We start from the raw sequence: 17,186 nt of genomic DNA on the forward strand, positions 1-17,186 counted from the left end.
CCTTGTAACGTTTCCTCTGCCCACCTTTGGCTCGTTTGCCGTGAAGGAGTTCCGAGTAGAGCGCTTGCTTTGGGAATCTTGTGTCTGGCATGCGAACAATGTGGCCTGTCAGTGGAGCTGATCAAGTGTGGTCAGTGCTTCAATGCTGGGGATGTTGGCCTGGTTGAGGAATCTAATGTTGGTGCAAAGGTCCTCCCAGGGTATTTGTAGGATATTGAGGAGACATCGTTGGTGGTATTTCTCCAGCGACTTGAGGTGTCTACTGTACATGGTCCATGTCTCTGAGCCATACAGGAGGGTGGGTATTACTACAACCTGTAGACCATGAGCTTGGTAGCAGTTTTGAGCGCCTGGTCTTCAAACACTCTTTTCCTCAGGCAAGGACAGGTGGAGGACCTTTGTCTTACAGATGTTTAGCGTAAGGCCCATGCTTTCGTACGCCTCAGTAAATACGTTGACTATGTCCTGGAGTTCGGCCTCTGTATGTGTGCAGATGCAGGCATCATCCGCATACTTTAGCTCGACGACAGAGCTTGGGGTGGTCTTGGACCTGGCCTGGAGACAGCGACGGTTGAACAGGTTCCCACTGTTTCTGTAGTTTAGTGCCACTCCAGTGGGGAGCTTCTTGACTGTGAGGTGGAACATGGCAGCGAGGAAGATTGAGAAGAGGGTTGGGGCGATGATGCAGCCCTGTTTGAACCTGGTCCGGACTTGGATTGGGTCTGTAATGGATCCGTTGATAAGGATCACGGCCTGCATGTCGTCGTGGAGCAGGCAGAGGATGGTGATGAACTTTTGGGGGCATTCGAAACGGAGGAGGATACTCCATAGGCCCTCGCGGTTGACAGTGTCAAAGGCCTTTGTAAGGTCGAAGAAGGCCAGCTATAAAGGCTGGTGCTGTTCGCTACATTTTTCCTGCCGCTATCGCGCTGCAGAAATCATGTCTGTTGTGCACCGTAGGGGACGAAATCCGCGCTGTGACTCCAGGAGGAGCTCCTCAGGCACAGGGAGAAGAGGACTCTAGCGACGACTTTCCCAGTGGCTGATAACAGGGAGATTTCTCTGTAGTTGCCGCAGTCGGACTTGTTCCCTTTTTTAAAGATGGTCACGATCACTGCATCTCTGAGATCTCCCGGCATGCTCTCCTCCCTCCAGATGAGAGAGATGAGGTCATGTATTCACACCAACAGTGCCTCTCCGCCATACTTCAGTGCCTCAGTAGGGATTACATCTGCTCCCGTAGCCTTGTTGTTCTTAAGCTATCTTATGGCTTTTTCTACCTCGTGCAGTGTTGGAGTTTTACTGAGTTGGTGGCGGGTAGCATGCTGCGGGATGGAGTCGAGAACACCTTATACAGCTTATAACCTTGTAGCATTGACCTTGAAGATATTTCCTCATTAATGAACACAAAGCAGATTATTTTATGCGAAAGCTTTCTTACAACAAATGGCCACCATAGTGGAAATCTTTGCACCCGTAAAACAAGCGCAAGAAGATCCAGTTTCCTCCCCCATGATGTGGGAAGTGTCTCCTGGATTTGCTTGGAATGTTTGGAAGGATGTAATTGCATGGAAGCTTCATTCAGTGGTAACTTTCATTTCTACAGGAAGAGTCATCCCTGATCCAGATGTTTTGTGTAAATCAATAAGCATTGGAAACAACTCTGGGCAGCCTGTCTTACAAAGCAGGAAGCAATTGTGAACAGGTTCAGCTGCAGGTTTTGGAGTATTGATAGGTGTGGCCAGAACACCTCAGAGGTCAATATAAACATCCCACAATCCCCACTTCTTCATTTCAATTATTCGCCATGTTAAGAATTCTAAAAGGTATACCCGTTCCCATCTCTTTGAAAGATAACACGTTGAAGCAAACAGAAAGCAAAATTAATGAAGAAAAGTACTGGAGGAGGAAAAAAAAACACAAATGCAAAACTAAAGACAACCAGCAAAATCAGTTAATGCATGGGACAAAATATATCCCAAAGTACAAAACAAACAAAAAATTAAAAGTAGTTACTTTCTCCCTTTTAAGAGGCCTAATAAACAGGCCTCATTGGTTCCACTGCTTCCGTGCTCACCTTTGATGGGTGATCTGAAGTGACAAATTCTGGAATTGGCCTATTAAGCCTTCATTCAAATAAAATTAGGAGGTCTGTACATGCTGATAGCATGGGACTCTGAAAGGTTAAGCACAAATTCAGGCACGTCACACAACATGGAATGGTGGCATGAGAGGCCCCACCAGTAGTGTTGTAGTGTTAATACACCTTTAGTTGGGTTGGCATGAAGGACAATTCAGCAAAATACGGCACGTTATATGAAACCCTATATATTAAATTTTCTTTCATAATTGCGTTCGTTAATCTGAGATTTTCCAACTACAGTTTCCAATTGTAGTGAGTATTCAGGTCCAGAATATGAATCTCTCATCTTTACTGAGCACTTGAGCCAGAAATGTATGCTTCTCCTTCCTGCAATACCAGACCAATTGATCTAGAAATGTTCCAAAGTTGCTTTGTGATTGGCCTTAGAGCTAGTTAGAGCTATTGGGAGAAATTGACCCGTGCCATGCCTAATTTCTGGATGCTAAATGAGTCCTCGGGGGTTGATTGGCAGTATTCCAAGCCTGAATCCCCTCCTGGAACTGTACCGGATGCCAAATTGCAAGCCAATGGCTTCTGAGTATCCTGGGTACCTGCCTTAAAACAGATGTTAAACACCTTGAAAATGTTAATCAGGAGCCCAATATTTGTTTGAGAACTCAGTTTCCAAATTGAAGAGAGACTTGGCAGTTGTTCTGGATCTACTGCAGCCTAACTAGCGGTCCTTAATGGGACTGCTGACCAATAGGTCATTTTTCTTTTACTTATTTTAATCTGTAGCCAGATAGAGCAGGAGTGCAGTCCGGGCTTGACCCCACCTGCTCGTCTCCCCCAACCCCCCCACCTGCAGGTCTCCCCCACCTGCTCATCTCCCCCACCACCCACCACCTGCCGGCCACCCCACTTGCCCATCTCCCCCACACGCCCACTCATTCATATCCCCTACTCCTCCACCCGCTCGTCTCCCCCACCCGCCCGTCTCCCCCACCCGCCCGCCTGTCTCCCCATCCCCCCCCACCTGCCTGTCTCCCCCAATCCCCACCTGTTTGTCTCCCCCACCCATTTGTCTCCCCCACTCCCCCCACCTGTTTGTCTTCCCCACTCCCTGTCTCCCCACCCCCCGGGTGTAGCTCCTAAGGGTATAATAGTCAACAGTTTTTCAGAGCACAGAGTGATCTGTACAGAGACGTTTTAAATGGAGTGGAGTTAAACAGAGTGGTTTATTTGGGAATTTGGAAAGAGTGGAAATTCGGAGAAGGGGGGAGATTAAAATTAAAATTAATATTAAAAAATTTTAAAAGTAAAAATAGGCAAGCGATATTTCACTAGCTGCTGGGTTGATCAGTTTGGTTGGTCAGTTTTTCTCTGTTTTCTTGGGCATTGGTTTTGTTATATATGTGGACTTGTATTTACTCTGTACAGCCACCAGAGGGTTCATTCCCTGGAGTCCCAAGGGATCCCATAATCCCTTGGGAGCATAGATATTTAAGAAGGCTTCACAGGTTGGAGAGGCACTCTGAAGACCTGTAAATAAAAGACGAAGGTCACACTTTAGTTTGAGCTCACAGCGTTCAGTCTGACTCTTTCTCCATACACTACAACTGGCGACGAGATACAGATAGCGAACCCAAAGATGCAGAAAACAGTGGGCATCCTGGAGAAATTTTCAGAGGGAGATGATTGGGAAACTTTTGTGGAGTGACTCAACCAATACTTCGTGTCCAACAAGCTAGATGGGGAAGAGAGCGCTGCCAAACGAAGGGCGATCTTCCTCACCGTCTGTGGGGCACCAACGTATGGCCTCATGAAGAATCTGCTCACTCCAGCGAAACCCACGGAGAAATCATATGACGATTTGTGCACATTGGTCCGAGAGCATTTGAACCCAAAGGAAAGCGTTCTGATGGCGAGGTATCGGTTCTACACCTACAAAAGATCTGAAGGCCAGGAAGTGGCGAGTTATGTCGCCGAGCTAAGACGCCTTGCAGGATACTGCGAATTTGAAGGACATTTGGAGCACATGCTCAGAGACTTTTTCGTACTTGGCATTGGCCACGAAACCATACTTCTCAAACTTTTGACTGGAGAGACCCCAACCTTGAGTAAAGCCATAGCGATAGCACAAAACTAAGAACTTACACAAAAGAACTGATTCCTGTAATTGGCAGTGCTACAGTAAAGGTCTCCTACGATGGATCGGTGCACAAGCCATCACTCTGAGTGGTACTGGCCGATGGTCCCACGCTGCTCGGCAGGAGCTGGCTGGGAAAGATACGTTGGAACTGGGACGATGTCCGAGCGCTATCGCCCGCTGACGACACTTCATGTGTTCAGGTCTAAAATAAATTTCCTTCGCTGTTCGAACCAGACATCGGGAAATTCCAAGGAGCAAAAGTGCAGATCCACCTAATTCCGGGGGCGCGACCCATCCATCGCAAGGCGAGAGCAGTATTGTACATGATGAGAGAAAGGGTAGAGATTGAGCTAGACCGACTACAAAGAGAGGGCATCATCTTACCGATCGAGTTCAGCGAGTAGGCCAGTCCTATTGTCCCAGTTCTCAAGGGAGACGGCACCGTCAGAATCTGTGGCGATTACAAAGTAACTATCTATCGTTTTTCCCTGCAGGACCAATACCCACTACCAAAAGCCGACGACCGCTTTGCAACGCTGGTGGGAGGAAAGACATTCACGAAGCTGGATCTGACTTCAGCCTACATGATGCAGGAACTGGAGGAATCATCGAAGGCCCTCACCTGTATCAACACGCACAAGGGTCTTTTTGTTTATAACAGATGTCCGTTTGGAATCCAATCATCAGCGGCGGCGATATTCCAGAGAAACATGGAAAGTTTACTGAAGTCGGTCCCGCACACCGTGGTCTCCCAGAACGACATCTTGGTCACAGGTCGGAACACAGTCGAGCACCTGCAGAACCTGGAGGAGGTTCTTAGTCGACCGCGTGGGACTCAGGTTAAAATGCTTGAAGTGCGTTTTTCTGGCGCCTGAAGTGGAGTTCCTGGGAAGGAGGATTGTGGCGAATGGCATCAGGCCCACCAATGTGAAGACGGAGGCAATCGAGAACTCACCGAGGCCACAGAACGTGACGGAGCTGCTGTCGTTTCTGGGACTCTTGAACTTCTTTGGTAACTTCTTACCGGGTCTAAGCACCCTGCTAGAACCACTACATGTCTTACTACGAAAAGGGGGCGAATGGGTTTGGGGCAAAAGCCAAGAAAATGCCTTTGTAAAAGCGAGAAAATTGTTATGCTCAAACAAATTGCTTGTGTTGTATGATCCATGTAAGCGTTTGGTACTAGCATGTGATGCGTCGTCATATGGCGTCGGGTATGTATTGCAACAAGCTAATGATTTTGGGAAACTGCAACCGGTTGCTTATGCATCCAGGAGTCTGTCTAAGGCTGAGAAAGCCTACAGCATGATTGAAAAAGAAGCATTAGCGTGTGTCTATGGGGTAAAGAAAATGCATCAATACCTGTTTGGGCTAAAATTCGAATTGGAAACTGACCATAAGCCACTTATATCCCTGTTTTCCGAGAGTAAAGGGATAAATACCAATGCATCGGCCCGCATCCAGAGATGGGCACTCACGTTGTCCACATACAACTACACCATCCGCCACAGGCCAGGCACAGAAAACTGCACCGATGCTCTCAGTAGGTTGCCATTGCCTACCACGGGGGTGGAAATGGCGCAGCCCGCAGATCTAGCCATGGCTATGGAAGCATTTGAGAGTGAGCAATCACCCGTCACTGCCCAGATCAAAACCTGGACAAGCCAGGACCCCTTATTATCTCTAGTCAAAAGCTGTGTGCTTCACGGGAGCTGGTCCAGTGTCCCAGTGGAAATGCAGGAAGAGATAAAACCGTTCCAGCAGCACACAGATGAAATGTCTATACAGATGCCTTCTGTGGGGCAATCGAGTAGTGGTCCCCAAAAAGGGCAGAGACACCTTCATCAATGACCTCCACAGTACCCACCCAGGCAACATAATGATGAAAGCGATAGCCAGATCCCATGTGTGGTGGCCCGGTATCGATGCGGACTTAGAGTCCTGCGTTCACAGATGTAATACATGCTCGCAGTCAAGCAATGTACCCAGGGAGGCGCCGCTAAGTTAATGGTCTTGGCCCTCCAAACCGTGGTCTACTGGGACTGACTGGCCAGAATTTTAGCAGCACTGAGAGGGCAGGATGGGTGGCAGGTCAGCTGGCAAAATTTAAATGATTGACAGCGGGTTGGGAATCCGCTCTCAACCCGCCTCCATGCTGGTCTCCCATGTGTCGAGTCTGTCAGCGCAAAACAGACCCGACACCAAGCGGCGGGGGAGGCAATTTAAATTATTAAAAGGTTGTTAAAAGCCAATTAAAAACCATTTTGCGCTGTGCTTACCATTTTTCCAGCATTTCACGATGCTCGGGGATCACGTCAGGTAAGTAGGTCGAGTGTTCCATCAGTATCCATTCTTCTGAATAGTTGACAGCTGCAAATGTGGTATAAAAGCTACAATTTAACAGCTGTTCACTTTCCAATCTCACAAAGTTGAGCCTTCACGATTTGGAAGACACATTTGAGCTTTATGCAGTTTGCAAGTGTTTGGAGTAAACTCTTTATCCACTGTCACCTCCTTGGAGTAACCTCTCTCATGATTGACAGATCGCTTCTGTCATCTCAACCTCACCTGCCATCCATTCCATCAGCATTGGTCCCTTGAAAAAATCTTGGTCCTCAGAATCCCACCATGATCAGCCCTAACATCAACATCACCAGGCACACCAGCAGCACCAACCTTCTGCGCAATCAACTGATGCTGCACATGACCATATTGCTGCCTGGGAGACCAAGGATGGCCTCACCATGACCACATTTACTTCAGTTGATGCTGTACACCCTGGCTGCCACATGATGTGCCAGGTTGGCACCACCCTACACCAGCATCATAAAGCATCCCTGCAGCATTACCCAAGCCATTCCTTTCACACTCATCACCATTGTGGGGGGGGGGCGGGGGGGTGAGGGAGTACTGTTATGTCTCACTATTCACTGCAACTCACAAAGCCACTTCCAAAGGTGTACACAAATCTGTCCAAGAACACAGTGATGAAAATAAAGATTTCAATGTTTGACAACACATTAACAGAAATTTTACATGAACATTGGTGATAACATCCAAGTGCTGATCCTTGTGTGTTGTTAGTTGGTATGATTGGACGAAGAGGAGGGCGAGTGTGAGGAGTGGCTAGTGAGATGGGGAAGTGATAATGTAGATAGAGCCAGAGGGATGGGTGGAGGTGCAAGGTAACTTGGTGTGAGTAAGGATATGCAGGAGTAGGGCAGGGAAGGCAAAGTAATGGGGATGTGATGAGTGACACAGCAGGATAAGGTTGAGTGTGGCTTTTCAGTAACGTTTCGTGATCTACTGAGATCATTGAAAGTTTTGCACAACTGCAACCAGGTCCACCTGACAATATCCCTGCTTGCCCTCCTGTGCAATATGCAAGCAGGCTGCGTTGGTCTGGGGAGTTCTCTTTCACCCATTGGAAGGGAAGAGAATCTACCTGTGTGCTGTGACTCCCTCCATAAGCATATGGAGGGAATCGAGAGAGAGCCTGGGTGCAGCCCTGCAGTGTTTGTCAGTATTTACAGCAGCTCAACTGTTAACAGAACTGTCAAAATCAATGTGGACCTGGTTCTTTTAAGGAAACTGGCTGATGACACTTCATTAAATAACATCATCAGACCTGCTTCCTTTTAATTGCTCGGGAATCTCACTGGGCGGGCTGAACAAGCCCCATCAAGGTAAAATCGTTTGTAGAAAGCGGGATGGAAATGGCAGTGGACCCCGGCTGCCTCGCTCCCAACCCAGTAGGTGAAACTGTAGCCACTGTGCTCACAGCTTTTATGGAAATGTGTTCTGAGGCGCAATCATGAGCGAGCCTCAGACGGCATCTCCGGGCACACGTTCCAGACCAGCCTTGCACTTCACGCCATTTTTCAGTATAAACCATTTTCTCACCCATTAAATTGATAATAAAATGTTAAGTGTTGTATGGCCAAATAGTGCTGGATGTCTATAATGATGAATGTCTATAATGTACTCCTTGAATAGTTGATCAGTTCCAAATCTTTTGCAGAACATTCATCTAGTTGCTAAATGGCTGAGTACATTGGATAAGAAAGTGGAACGTTATAGTTTCGGTAGCCATGAAGATTATCGCGTTTTTATGACTGCTGAGCCAGCTGCTTCTCTTGATTCACACATTATTCCACAAGGGTTACTGGAAAATTCCATTAAAATCACCAACGAACCCCCAACTGGCATGTATGCCAACCTGCACAAAGCTTTGGATTTGTTTAACCAGGTACAAATAAAATGGGAATGTCTGAATGTCTGGGATTGTATCCGAATCACTGGGGCAGCTTTTCTCAATGCAAATATTAGATTTATTTTTCCTTCTCCCGTCAGCTCAGATATATCAGTATTTGAAATTTAGCATTAGGATATGAATTTATATGACTCAGGGTCATATTATGTCAAATATATTAGTATTTGAAATTTAACATTGGGATGCAAATAAAATATTATTACACTAGTGACTGGACACCACAATTTATTGTGAAATAGCTGCTTTGATCTATCAAAATTTACAATAAAACTGAGTTTTTAAAAAAGAAATATTAAAGTTTAAAATATATTTCATAGCTGCTTTCAGTTTTCTTTAAATGCTTTGTTCATTCACAGGACGTGGATGTCACTAGCAAGGCCAGCATTTACTACCCACTCATAATTGCCTTTGAGAAGGTGGTGGTGAGCTGCCTTCTTGAATTGTGTGGTGAAGGTACTCCCACAGTGCTGTTAGGGAGGGAGTTCCAGGATTTTGCCCCAATGACGATAAAGGAATGGTGCTATATTTCCAAGTCAGGATGGTGTGTGACTTGAAGGGGAACTTGGTGGTGTTCCCACTATTTGAGAAGAGTTGTTTTGAATCTACTACAGTTTATTCCCATTTCAGTAAACATTTTGAAATTGAAGCTAAAACTGTTTTGTGCAACGTTCTATATGACACTTCGCTGCACTGATAATTACAATGTCAAGTTTTAACGGATGTGAAAGATTATAACCCTACCAGCCTGGCAGAAACAGGGCAGGTGGGAAGGTAAAAATGACAGGTTACTTAGCCGCTCAGAATTTGACCAATTCCCAACATTTCTGATTTTTACCTGCAGGGTTTTTCAAGCGGAGAAGACACCCACCTAAAGCAGGAGGGAGCCCCATGAATTTATATGAATCAGGATCATATTATGTCAAAACACTCCAATTGCATTTTAACTGGGGCCTGAGTGGGGAATCTACCATAGCTTCCCACAAGTCTGAAACAGGTCTGCAGACTAAAGACTCTCTCCAACATAAGTTGGACCAGGAGCAGGAATGCTTCTCCAGGCTTCACATGGAAAGTCACAGCCTCCTCAGCCCTGAACTCTCACTCCTCCCCCTGCATCCCCAGTCCCTTTACTGGCTAGGCAGGAAGTGTTCATTAGATCACAAGGCAAATGTGGACAAGAGAGGCCATTTGACCCATCTTAATTCATGCAAAAGCACACTATCGTCCCTCCTTTGCTGAATTCAGTTGTTTCTTAAATGGACAGAAAATCACTGTGACATGACCCTGATTTCCAAAGATCTGCAAGTGCCACTCATCAGAGTAAATGCCAAATTATGAAATCACTTCTATAGTCTCCTGCTACATTGCAGATTATAAATACAAGGTAGACAGTCATGTATGGTATCAAGAGAACAACCAATTGTCATTGCACTGCTAATTCTTAATAGGGCAACCTACTATTATAAACGGCTGGCTTTTGGCAAAATAGTAATATGGGGAGGCCTATATTACAGGCAGTATTCTTTTCCTTTTTTGCTAGAACCTTTAAACATAAAAAAATAATGCCAATTTGTTGACATTAGCAGTTGTTTTTTGTTCAATGGTATTAATCATATTAATCAATTTTTATTTATGGTTAGATTTCTTAATTATTTACTTCATGTTAATGTAGGACACCTTGGAGATGTGCTCTAAAGAATCGGAATTTAAGTGCATCCTTTTTGCTCTCTGTTATTTTCATGCTGTGGTTGCTGAGAGGCGTAAATTTGGAGCACAAGGATGGAACAGATCCTATCCCTTTAACAATGGTGATCTTACAATTTCTGTTTATGTACTGTATAACTACTTGGAAGCTAATGCTAAGGTACAGCTTACACGGAGTTCATATCACTAGTTCGGTAGATTAACATTTTTTAGTATGATGGAAGAAAAGTAAACATTTATTTCAACCTGTTAACATGGTAAATTTCTGTGATCAAAATGACTAACATCAATGCCGGGAACAGAATTTTTTAAAAACATTTTATGGATTGAAATTTAACATGCAATTTAGTTCCCCTGATCCCACTGCCTTCCGACAGGTTTCGATATTAACCCGCTCCTTTTAGCAGGCAAGCAGGATATCCATTAGATGAAGGAAAGATGGGGAAAGAGTGGGGGAAGCAGAACTAACTGCTTTAAGCTGCAGATCAGACACCGATTTCATCATCAGGACCCGACTGCAATCTTAATGGTTGGCAAAAGCAAAATACTGCGGATGCTGGAAATCTGAAATAAAAAACAGAAAATGCTGGAAATACTCAGCAGGTCAGGCAGCATCTGTGGAGAGAGAAACCGAGTTAACGTTTCAGGTCAATAACTCTTTGTCAGAACTGGAAAATGTTAGAGGTGTAACAGATTTTTAAGCAAGTGTAGGGGCAGGGAAAGGGGGGAGGGGAGGAAAGAACAAAAGGGAAGGTCTGTGATAGGATGGAAGGCAGAATAGATTAAGAAACCAAAGGGATGATGGTGCAAGGCAAAAGGAGATGGTAATGGGGCAAGTTATGAAACAAACAATGAGTCTAGATAGGGTTAAAATGGAAATGGCACAATCATCAACAGCTGCCATGGGGGAAAAAAATAGGAGCTGGGTTAATGGTTGTTCTGTGCAGGGACATCCTCGTGGTTTTCCTGTCAGACGGTACCTATCAGGAAGAGGAGCTGGAGCCAGAAAAGGCCCAGAAAGGTTGAGTTTATTTCTTTTTTTAAAATGTTTCCTGGTGGGCCAGGAGCAGCAGGAGTGCTCTGCTTTTACATTGTAAATAGAGCATATAAAGCTAGTTAATAAAGCATATGGGATCCTGGGCTTTATAAAGAGGCATGGAGTACAAAAGTCTGGAAGTTATGCTAAACCTATATAAAACTCTAGTTAAGCCCCAGCTGGCATATTGTGTCCAATTCTGGGCACCACACTTTAGGAAGGACGTGAAGGCTTTGGAGAGTGTACAAAAGAGATTTACTAGAATGGTTCCGGGGATGAGGGATTGCAATAACGTGCATAGACTGGAGAAACTGGGGTTGTTCTGAGGTGCTTAAAATCATGAAGGGTTTAGATAGAATAAATAAAGATACTGTTTCCAGTAGCTGAAAGCACAGATTTTAGGCGATTGGCAAAAGAACCAGAGGTGACATAAGGAAAAACCTTTTTACACATCAAGTGGTTAGGATTTGGAATGTGCTGCCTGATTGGTGGATACAGCCTTCAAAAGGGAATTGAATAAATACTTGAAGGATAAAATTATTGCAGGGATATGGGGAAAGAGTGGGAGAGTGGAACTAACTGGATCGCTCTTCGAAAGAGCCGGTGCAGACTCAATAGCCTGTACAGTCTCTCCTCATTCTTCCTACCAAAATGTATCACCTCATGCTTATCTGCATTGAATTTCATCTGCCACGTATCTGCTCATTCCACCAGCCTGTCTATGTCATCTTCCTCACTGTTTACTACACTTCCAAGTTTCGTGTCACCTGCAAATTTCGAAATTGTGCCCTATACCCCGATGTCATCAATGTATTCAAAAACTGCAGTGGTTCTAGCACTGAATCTTCGGGAATGCCACTGAATATCTCTCTCTGGTGTAAAAAATAGCCATTCACCACAACTCTCTGTTTTCTATCCCTTAGGCAATTTTCTATCCATGCTGCTACTGCCCCTCATCCCATGGGCTTCAATTTTGCTAACAAGCCTAATATGTGGTACTTTATCAAATGCTTTTTGAAAGTCCATATACACATCAACTGCACTGCCGTCATTCGCCCTCCCTGTTACCCCATCAAGAAACTCAATCAAGTTAGTCAAATACGATTTTCCCTCAACAAATCCATGCTGGCTCTCCTTTATTAGTCCATGCTTGTCCAAGCGGCTGTTAATTTTCTCCCAGATTATTGTTTCTAAAAGCTTCCCCACCATAGACGTTAAACCAACTGGACTGTAATTGCAAGATTTATCCTTCTCCCCCTTTTTGAACAAAGGTGCAACATTTGTAATCCTCCAGTCTTTTGGCACCAGCCCTGTATCTAAGGAGGATTGGAAGATTGTGGCCAGCTCCTCCGCAATTTCTACCCTTACTTCCCTCAGCAACCTAGGGTGCATCCCATCTGGAACGGGTGACTTATCCATTTTAATTACCTTCAGCTTTTCTAGTACCTCCTCTTTATCTATTTTTATCTCATCCATTATCCCAGCAACCTCCTTGTTTACCAGAGCTTTGGCAAAGTCCTTTTCCTTGGTAAACATCAATTCAAAGTACTCATTTAGTACCTCAGCCCTGCTTTCTGCCTCTACCAATAGTTCTCCGTTTTAGTCCCTAATCGGCCCCACCGCTCATCTGACAACCCTTTTACTGTTAATATGCCTATAGAAGACCTTTGGATTCCCTTTCTTGTTAGCCACCAATCTATTCTTGTACTGTCTCTTTGCCCCTCTTATTTCCTTTTTCACTTTTCCTCTGTACTTCTATATTCAGCCTTATTCTCTCTTTTATTCTCAAGCTGACATCTGTCATATACCCCCTTTTTCTGCTTCATCCTATTTTCCAACTCCTTTGTCATCCAGGGAGCTCTGGCTTTGGTTGCCCGCTCTTTACCCCTTGTAGGAATGTACCTAAACTGCACCCGAACCATCTCCTCTTTAAAGGCTGCCCCATTGCTCCATTATATTTTTGCCTGCCAGTCTTTGATTCCAATTTTCTTGGGCCAGATCCCTCCTCAATTTGCTGAAATTAGCCCTTCTCCAGTTAAGTATTTTTATTCTAAATTGTTCCTTGTCCTTCTCCTTAACTGATCTAAACCTTATATTACTATAATCACTATTCCCAAGAGTCTCGCCAACTGTGACATTCTCCACTTGACCCACTTCATTTTCCAGGACTAGATCCAGCAATGCCTCCTTCCTCGTTGGGCAGGAAACATACTGGTCAAGAAAATTCTCCTGAACACACTTCAGAAATTCCTCCCCTTCTCTGTCCTTAACACAATCATTGCCCCATTCAATATTGGAGTAGTTAAAGTCTTCCATTATCAATATTCTATAGCTCTTGCACCTCTGCTCCTCTGTCTCCTTCCCCTTATTTGGTGGGCCTATAAAATACATCAAGTAACATAGTAGCTCCTTTATTGTTTATCAACTCCAACCAAATAGATTCTGTCTTTGATCCCTTAAAGACATTCCCTCTTACTTGCCCTGTACCATTTTCCTTAATCAAAACTGCCAACCCTTCTTTTTTTCTTCCCTCTTTCCTGAATAGCTTGTACCCAGGAATATTAAGCATCCAATCCTCGCCTTTTAAACCAGGTCTTCGTTATCGCCACTACATCATATTCCCACATGGCTATTTCTGCCTGCAGCTCACCGACTGACCTTATTAACCACATTTTGTGCATTTATACACATGCACTCCATACCTAACTTCGACCTTTTTGTATTTTCTACGACCCCACCTTATTCTGTATAATTTCTAATTCTAATGGTCTCTTCCAGTCCTCTGTGCACCTGATTTCTACTTTGTAATACTACGTCCTGGTGCCCAACCCCCTGACAAATTAGTTTAAACCCACCCTCACAGTAACCTGCCCAAAAAGGATATTGTTCCCAGCTCTGTTCAGGTGCAACCCGTCCATCTTGAACAGGTCATTCCTGTCTCAGAACTGGTCTCAATGGGCCAGGAATCTGAAGCCCTCCCTCCTGCATCATATCTCTAGCCATGTCATCAGCCAGCTGCCATATAAGAACATAAGAAGTAGGAGCAGGATTAGGCCATTCGGCCCATCGAGCCTGCTCCACCATTCAATAAGATCATGGCTGATCTGATCATGGACTCAGCTCCACTAACCTGCCCGCTCCCCATAACCCTTATCGCTCAAAAAGCTGTCTGTCTCCGCCTTAAATATATTCAAAGACTCAGCCGCCACAGCTCTCTGAGGCAGAGAATTCCACAGATTTACAACCCTCAGAAGAAATTCCTCCTCATCTCAGTTTTAAATGGGCGGTCCCTTATTCTGAGATTATGCCTCCTAGTTTTAGTTTCCCCTGAGAGTAGAAATATCCTTTCTGCATCCACCTTGTCGAGCCCCTTCATTATCTTATGTTTCGCTAAGATCACCTCTCATTCTTTCTGAACGCCAAAGTGTACAGGCCCAACCTACTCAACCTATCTTCATAAGTCAACCCCTTCATCTCCGGAATCAGCCGAGTGAACCTTCTCTGAATAGCCTCCAATGTATTCCTTAAATACATAGACCAAAACTGTATGCAGTACTCTTGGTGTGGCCTTACCAATACCCTGTACAGTTGTAGCAGGACTTCTCTGCCTTTATACTCTATCTCCCTTGCAATAAAGGCCAACATTCCATTTACCTTCCTGATTACTTGCTGTACCTGCATACTAACATTTTGTGTTTCATGCACAAGTACCCCCAGGTCCCGCTGTACAGCAACACTTTGCAATTTTTCTCCATTTAAATTGTAATTTGCTTCTCTATTTTTACTGCTAAAGTGGATAACCTCACATTTTCCCACATTATACTCCATCTGCCAAATTTTTGTCCACTCACTTAGTCTGTCTATATCCCTCTGCAGATTTTTGTGTCCTCCTCACAGTTTGCTTTCCCACCCATCTTTGTATCATCAGCAAACTTGGCTACATTACACTCGGTCCCTTCATCCAAGTCATTAATATAGATTGTAAACAGTTGAGGATCTAGCACCGATCCCTGCAGCACCTCACTAGTCACTGTTTGCCAACCGGAAAATGACCCATTTAACCCGACTCTCTGTTTTCTGTTAGTTAGCCAATCCTCTATCCATACTAATATATTACCCCCAACCCCGTGAACTTTTATCTTGTGCAGTAACCTTTTATGTGGCACCTTATCGAAAGCCTTTTGGAAATCCAAATGCACTACGTCCACTGGTTCCACCTTATCCACCCTGCTCATTCCATACTCAAGGAGCTCCAGAAAATTGGTCAAACATGATTTCCCTTTCATAAAACCATGCTGGCTCTTCCTATTTCTACTCTCACCAGCATGTGGCACTAGGAGTAATCCAGAGATTATTACCTTTGAAGTTGTGCTTATTAACTTCTTTCCTAGCTCCTTAAACTCTGATTTCAGGACCTCAACCCACTTCCACCCTATGTTGTTGGTTCCAACATGGACCATGACTTCTGGCTCTTCCCGTTCCCTCCACAAAATGTTCTGCACCCTCTCTATGATGTGCCTTACCCTGGCACCAGGGAGGCAACATGCCACATGGGTCTCACGTCGAGTGTCACAGAACTGCCTGTCTATCCCCCTGGCTATCTAATCCTCAATTACTACTACATTCCTACACTTTACTGTAGGCCTCTGTGCAGTCCTTTGTCTAACGGTGCCAGGCTCAGGACTGCACTCCTTTGAGGTGTTGTCACCCTGAATATCAGTTTGAGAGTGCCACACTCCCAAAGAATTCCTGCACTACCTGCCTCTTCCTATCCTTCCGGGTGGCCACCCATTTGCTATTCTGAACTCTTTAGCTATGGGGTCACCACTTCCTGGAACCTGCGATCCAGGAAAGACTCAGCCATCCGTACGCCCAGCAGTGAATCCAACTGCCCTTCAAGCTCAGAAACCCTCAGCATTAAGTTTGAGCAGCTAGAGGCATTTGCTGCAAACACGGGATTCCGGAACAAATGAAGCGTCCTGAAGTTTCCACATGGCACAGGAATTGCAGGCTCCAGGTCACAACAATCACTCCATTCTAATTGGAAACTTAAAATAAACTACTTAGATACAAGGTGATTTATATAATTGCTGTTAACTAGGTCTAAACTACATTGCAATTTTTCTATTCGCTCCTCAAAGCAAACTACCCAAAGACTAAATTATTTACTCAAGTTTAATGAGAACCACTAAGATACTAAACACAAAGAATGTTAAATATTAGATATCTAGATGCTTAACTTAGAATCCTCAGGGTCTGTGGCTTCACTCCTTCTTTTGAATTTGACATGAGAAACCACCGAATTCCTACATCCATTCCAATTACACTTTATCCACCTCTGTCTCCAAGCTCTGTGCTCAAGCTCAAGTTCTTTTTATTTATTTGACAATCCAATTTGTTTTATTTGATGTAGTCTGTTACAGCTACTCCATGATAACAGAAAGGCTGCATGGTTTGGAGGATTAAGAGATAGCAATGCATGGTTGCACTGTTGGTATATTGGGCCCAAGTTTCCACAAGAAAAAGAACGGGCGCCCCTCCGAGCTGGGCGCCCGTTTTTCGCGCCTAAAACGGCGCCTAAAAAAATCCTCGGTAGTCTGCACCTACTTACAGGTCCTTTGGCCCTTGGCGCAGTCAGCATGAGCTGTGGGGGGGCAGAGCCAGATCCCGGCGCTGCAAACAGTGCTGGGACCTCTGCACATGCGCGCTACAGTCGGCACGCAAGTGCAGTAGCTCCAGGCGCCGAACTGTGTGGGAGGGGCCCGAAGCACGCAGCCCCTAGCCCTGGCCGAATGGCCTCACTGGGGCTCCTCCCACGGCCAGCTCCTGCTCCCCGCCTGACCAGACCTGACACTCCCCCCCCCGCCGACCAGACCCGACACCTGCTTCCCCCCCCCCGCCCCGAGACCCGCTCCCCCCCCCCGCCCCGAGACCCGACACC

At 45.2% G+C, this 17,186-nt stretch overlaps 1 protein-coding gene and 1 long non-coding RNA gene across 2 annotated transcripts in view; one reads left to right on the forward strand and one right to left on the reverse strand.

Moving 5' to 3' along the window:
• The window catches only part of LOC139226781 (uncharacterized), a 56,449-nt gene extending 39,499 nt beyond the window's left edge, over positions 1 to 16,950 (reverse strand). The window contains exons 1-2 of the long non-coding RNA XR_011587315.1: positions 16,857 to 16,950; positions 6,515 to 6,605 (exon numbers count right to left, since the gene is read on the reverse strand). This is a non-coding gene — a long non-coding RNA (uncharacterized lncRNA). The remainder of the gene's footprint in view (positions 1 to 6,514; positions 6,606 to 16,856) is intronic.
• LOC139226779 (dynein axonemal heavy chain 17-like) overlaps positions 1 to 17,186 on the forward strand; it is a 1,002,254-nt gene that overhangs the window by 967,447 nt on the left and 17,621 nt on the right. The window contains exons 74-75 of the mRNA XM_070857781.1: positions 8,257 to 8,484; positions 10,178 to 10,369. Coding sequence (XP_070713882.1) covers positions 8,257 to 8,484; positions 10,178 to 10,369 — 420 coding nt within the window. The remainder of the gene's footprint in view (positions 1 to 8,256; positions 8,485 to 10,177; positions 10,370 to 17,186) is intronic.

The sequence above is a fragment of the Pristiophorus japonicus genome, chromosome 16, assembly GCF_044704955.1.
Source record: "Pristiophorus japonicus isolate sPriJap1 chromosome 16, sPriJap1.hap1, whole genome shotgun sequence".
Taxonomy (NCBI): Eukaryota; Metazoa; Chordata; class Chondrichthyes; family Pristiophoridae; genus Pristiophorus; species Pristiophorus japonicus.